The 5,134-nt window shown below is 44.8% G+C and overlaps 1 protein-coding gene across 1 annotated transcript in view; it reads right to left on the minus strand.

The window, feature by feature from the left end:
* Positions 1–5,134, minus strand: part of POLA2 (DNA polymerase alpha 2, accessory subunit) — a 51,639-nt gene that overhangs the window by 26,611 nt on the left and 19,894 nt on the right. Inside the window, exons 7-10 of the mRNA XM_025355289.1 lie at positions 4,535–4,623; positions 3,005–3,160; positions 2,420–2,482; positions 1,314–1,356 (exon numbers count right to left, since the gene is read on the minus strand). Of these exons, the coding sequence (XP_025211074.1) occupies positions 1,314–1,356; positions 2,420–2,482; positions 3,005–3,160; positions 4,535–4,623 (351 nt within the window). The remainder of the gene's footprint in view (positions 1–1,313; positions 1,357–2,419; positions 2,483–3,004; positions 3,161–4,534; positions 4,624–5,134) is intronic.

Raw genomic sequence — 5,134 nt, forward strand, 5'->3', positions numbered from 1 at the left:
AAAAAAAAAAAAAAAAAAAAAAAGGCCGGGCGCGGTGGCTCAAGCCTGTAATCCCAGCACTTTGGGAGGCCGAGACGGGCGGATCACGAGGTCAGGAGATCGAGACCATCCTGGCCGACACGGTGAAACCCCGTCTCTACTAAAAAATACAGAAAACTAGCCGGGCGAGGTGGCGGGCGCCTGTAGTCCCAGCTACTCGGGAGGCTGAGGCAGGAGAATGGCGTGAACCCGGGAGGCGGAGCTTGCAGTGAGCTGAGATCCGGCCACTGCACTCCAGCCTGAGCGGCAGAGCGAGACTCCGTCTCAAAAAAAAAAAAAAAAAAAAAAAAAAAAAAAAAAAAAAAAAAAAGAAAAAAAGAAATTATTTTTAAGTTTTCACTTTAGAACAAATTTAGAATTGTAGAAAAGTTACAAAGATAGTACAGAGTTCCTGTGTGTCTTTCACCAGAGGGCCCCCAATCTTAACATGTTAGGTAACCATGAACATTTGTCAAAATTAAGGCATTAATGCTGGTATATCACTGTTAACCAAATTCCTGGATTTTCGAGGTTGAGTGTTAGAGCCAGAAAAATAAAAAAGTAAATTCCTGGCTTTACTCAGACGTTGCTAGTTGTTCCACTGATGTTCCCTTTCTCTTCAAGGATTCAATCCAGGATGCCACATTACATTTTCAAAAAATTAATTAATTTTAATTTTTTTTTTAAGAGCCAGTCTTGCTCTGTCACCCAGGCTGGAGTGCAGTGGTGTTACCATAGCTCACTGCAACCTTGAACTCCTGGGCTTAGGCAATTCTCCTGTTTCAGCCTCTGATTAGCTAGGACTACAGGCACGGACCACCAGCCCAGCTAAATTTTATAATTTTTAGTAGAGACAGGGTCTCCGTATATTGCCCAGGCTAGTCTCCAACTCCTGGCCTCAGGTGATCCTCCCACCTTGGCCCCCCAAAGTGTTGGGAATACAGGTGTGAGCCACTGCATCTGGCCCACACTGCATGTAAAGAAATTCTTTTTGAAATTGTACATCTTTTTCCTTTCCAAGGCAACCTTCAAAAATACCTGTTAGACATTAGTCTTTAAACAACATGCTTCATGTAGGCAGAACTCAGGTGACAGCACAACCAATGCTCACTGGGCTCAGATCAGGGGTCTTGTGACAAAAAACCTACGAACTCACTGATGGTGGTACCCTCACCGCTTGGTCACATTGCTCTTCAGCAGCTTCTGCAGCTTTCTTGGGCTCGGGAAACTGCACTCCTGGACTCATGTCTACCACCCTCACTGTTTGCAAAAACAATATTTGAACTGAAACTCACCTCCATCCTCTTCAGTGGGCTGATAAAATGGAAGTGGCACACCCTAAAAACAGGTGAAAAGCTCAAGTAAGGTCTTGCGCCAGGCATCACCTTGGTAAGGAAAGGGGAGGGCACCGGGTTGGGGGGTGGTGCAGGTGTGATGGGAGGACAGTGGGGAGGAGCGAGGGCAGGGGAAGGATGTGCCTCTGTCTTGCTCCTTGGATCTGATAGGACCTGCCATTTTTCTTTTCTTTCTTTCCTTTTCTTTTTTTTTGAGATGGAGTCTCGCTCTGTCACCCAGGCTGGAGTGCAGTGGCGCCATTTCGGCTCACTGTAAGCTCTGCCTCCCGGGTTCATGCCATTCTCCTGCCTCAGCCTCCCGAGTAGCTGGGACTACAGGCACACGCCGCCACGCCTGGCTAATTTTTTATATTTTTAGTAGAGACGGGGTTTCATTGTGTTAGCCAGGATGGTCTCGAATTCCTGACCTTGTGATCCGCCCGCCTTGGCCTCCCAAAGTGCTGGGATTACAGGCGTGAGTTACCGCGCCCGGCCAGGACCCGCCATTTTTCTATACTGCTCAGAGGGCGAAGAAACCCAGGTAATGGGAGGTCACTACTCAATTGTCATAAAACACCCAGCGACAAGTGGGAGCAAAACAGGTACCTAAAGTATCAGTGTACTTCTAGGCAAGAATGGGAGGGTGTCTTGCTACTTTTCCTGGCATTCTATGAAAATCTCTGGAGGATTGTTGCCTAGAGCAGGGATAGGTAAGCTTATGGCCTCTGGGCTAAATCTGGCTCTAGCCCACTATTTAAATAAAGTTTTATTGGAACACAGCCACAGTCATCTGTTTAAGAGTTCTCTCTGGCTGCTTTTGTAGACAAAGGCAGAGTTGAGTCATTGTGACAGAGACCATGTAGCTACAAAGTCTAAAAGAATTACTGTCTGGCCCTTTACAGAAAGAGTTTGCTGACCCCTGGCCCAGGGGTAGATTTCCACTTACAGATGGAGAACTGACTAACAAATAAATGGGCTCCTTAAAAGGACCAGTTTCTAGAACAGACAGCTTCCAGACACACTTTGCCTGAAGCAAACCAAGAGGCAAGTGGGGGTACGCTGTGTACCTCATAGAGTTTGGTGGCAACAAGTTTCCTACCAGTGGTGTTGATTCCTTCCATAATTACAACCTGAAAGACAAAAACAAACAGGATTGCTAAGCAGTGGAGATCAACGAGGTCTGGAATACATTATTTTGAGGCAGTTAAAAGCATTGTCCAACTACTTTTAATCTGTAATCATAAACTTAGGGCATTTTTGCAGAAAACAAATTAAGGGCATTGCATTAGTAATAATAATTATGCTCTACATACGTGACCTAATTTTCACAACAATCCTATGAGGTAAGAATTATTATTTCCATGTTGTGAGTGAAGACACTGTGGTTTAGATGGTTAAATACCTTGCCCACAGGTATGCACCACGTGGAGTGGGGAGTTAGGATTTGAGGCTGGGCAGTTGGGTCCCAAAGCCTCAGTCAGAGCATGGGGGAAATGGAAATCCCAACAGTGGTGTCTGCTCTGGGGCATGTGCTCCACCCACACCCCATGGCAGCAGAGACAGGAACTAAGGAGCAGCTGCACATGGCACAGCACGTACTCTTCAGGAGTAAAGAGTGCACCTGCATCCTGGTGGAACTCCTCCAATCTCACCTGTCCGGGAAACAGAGAATATTCCTTAAGCTCAGATAAATCCACTGGGATTTGAGCACCCGAGGAATGTTCCCGGTCTCCCTCGAGAATCACTGACTTGTTGTTCAGTTTCCCGTTGCTATCACAGCCAATCTGGCCCAGCAGAGTGACAGGCTCCTACCAAAGGAAGGTCACAGCATAAGAATGACAGTCTTTGGAGCAGGAGCTTAAAATCTGAAGTCAATAGGATGAATAGCAAAACAAACTGCAAACAACAAATACATTTTTTGGCAGGGCATTGCTTTGACCCTGAGGTGACTACAGCATCATCACTGACTCTCAGGATAGAAGAACTCTGAAAGGGCATCTTCAGAAGGGCATCCACCCACCAACCCAGCACTTGAGCCCTCCGAGGAGGCTGCCTAAGTGTGAGCATCTCTAGTGTAGGGGAACTTGCCCCTGGATGCCCACCCCACCTGGTCCTCACCATCCCAGGGCAGCACACTGCATCTTTGGACAGCTATAACTACTTAATAATAGATAACATTTCTTGAGCTTACTAAATACCATGCACTATTCTAAAATGTATTCTTAGGCATTTTGTATATATTAACTCATGTAATCCTTGCAACAACCATCAGGTGGATATTATTGTACCCATTTTACAGATGAGGAAAACAAGCAACAGAGAAGTTAGATAATTTACTCAAGGTCAAACTGTGGGTGAAGCTTGGGTTTGAGACCAGAAATTTGGCTCTAGAGCCATATCCTTAGCCACATACCGTACAACCTCCTAACAGGAAGTTCTTTATTAATTGAGCTAAAATCTCTGTCCCTATGGCTTCCTCTGTTCTGTTCCCACTCTTGGGAGAAAAGAGAGGAAGTCTCATCTTTCCCAGTGATTGTGCTTCCCTGCCTTCCCTCAATTATTTCCTTCCAAGTCCTCCAATACTTCCTTCTATGACACAGTTCTGCATCACTTCCCCAACTGGTCATTCTTTGAATGTAAACATTGACAAAGGTACTTTAAAGAAACTTCTAGAATATATTTCCTCTTCGATTAGAAAACATTCTAGAGAGAAAGTACTGGTATATACACCAGATTAAACTATGATATAAAGATAGTATTGGCAGCAGTTTGTCTATAACAAGAGACCAAACAAGGGGAGAGACTGTGAGTCATTGTCCAGAGAACAAGATTCTGAAAACCCCACCCTCACTGCTGTCCTTTTATCTCGATATGTGAATGCTTCTACTTGTGGGAAATCCCCAGGGAGCTACCTGACTCACCACCAAGGGAAACAAGGCCTTCAGTCTCTGCTTATGTGCAAGACTCTAATCCAAGTGGGAAGAAAATCACTCTCTGGCCACAAAACCAGACAGCACTTACAAATCTTTCTTCAGAAGGGCCTATTTTCCCAAATTCAACCAAGATAGATGTTCAAACTAGAACACAGACAAGAAGTGAAAAAGGAAGCAAGAAGGATGCCTCTTGGTCATCGATTAAAAAATGTCATATTAATTAGTGAGAACTATTAGAACAACTCTTACCTGTGCTGGGGCTAGCAAAGGAGTGAAAGCTTCAATCTTATAATGTTCCTTGAGTTCGCTGCCGAGTTCTTCTATCTTACATGTCAGAACTGCAATCCCAGAAGTGGAAAAAAAAATATTATGTTAAGACATTTCATTTGCCAAGAAGAGAAAATACAGCACATTGTAAAATATTAAAGTCAGTCATTTTTTTTATTTTTATTTTTTTAATTTTTTTTTAATTTTTTTTTTTTTTGAGACAGAGTCTCGCTCTGTCACCCGGGCTGGAGTGCAGTGGCCGGATCTCAGCTCACTGCAAGCTCTGCCTCCTGGGTTCACGCCATTCTCCTGCCTCAGCCTCCCAAGTAGCTGGGACTACAGGCGCCCGCCACCTCGCCTGGCTAGTTTTTTGTATTTTTTAGTAGAAACAGGATTTCACCGTGTTAGCCAGGATGGTCTCGATCTCCTGACCTCGTGATCCACCCGTCTCGGCCTCCCAAAGTGCTGGGATTACAGGCTTGAGCCACCGCGCCCGGCTTAAAGTCAGTCATTTTATAGAAGCAGGAAGGGTGCCTGGACATCTGGCCAGTTTTTTTTTTTTGTTTTTTTTTTTTTTTTTTT

The sequence above is a fragment of the Theropithecus gelada genome, chromosome 14 (genome assembly GCF_003255815.1).
Source record: "Theropithecus gelada isolate Dixy chromosome 14, Tgel_1.0, whole genome shotgun sequence".
NCBI lineage: Eukaryota > Metazoa > Chordata > Mammalia > Primates > Cercopithecidae > Theropithecus > Theropithecus gelada.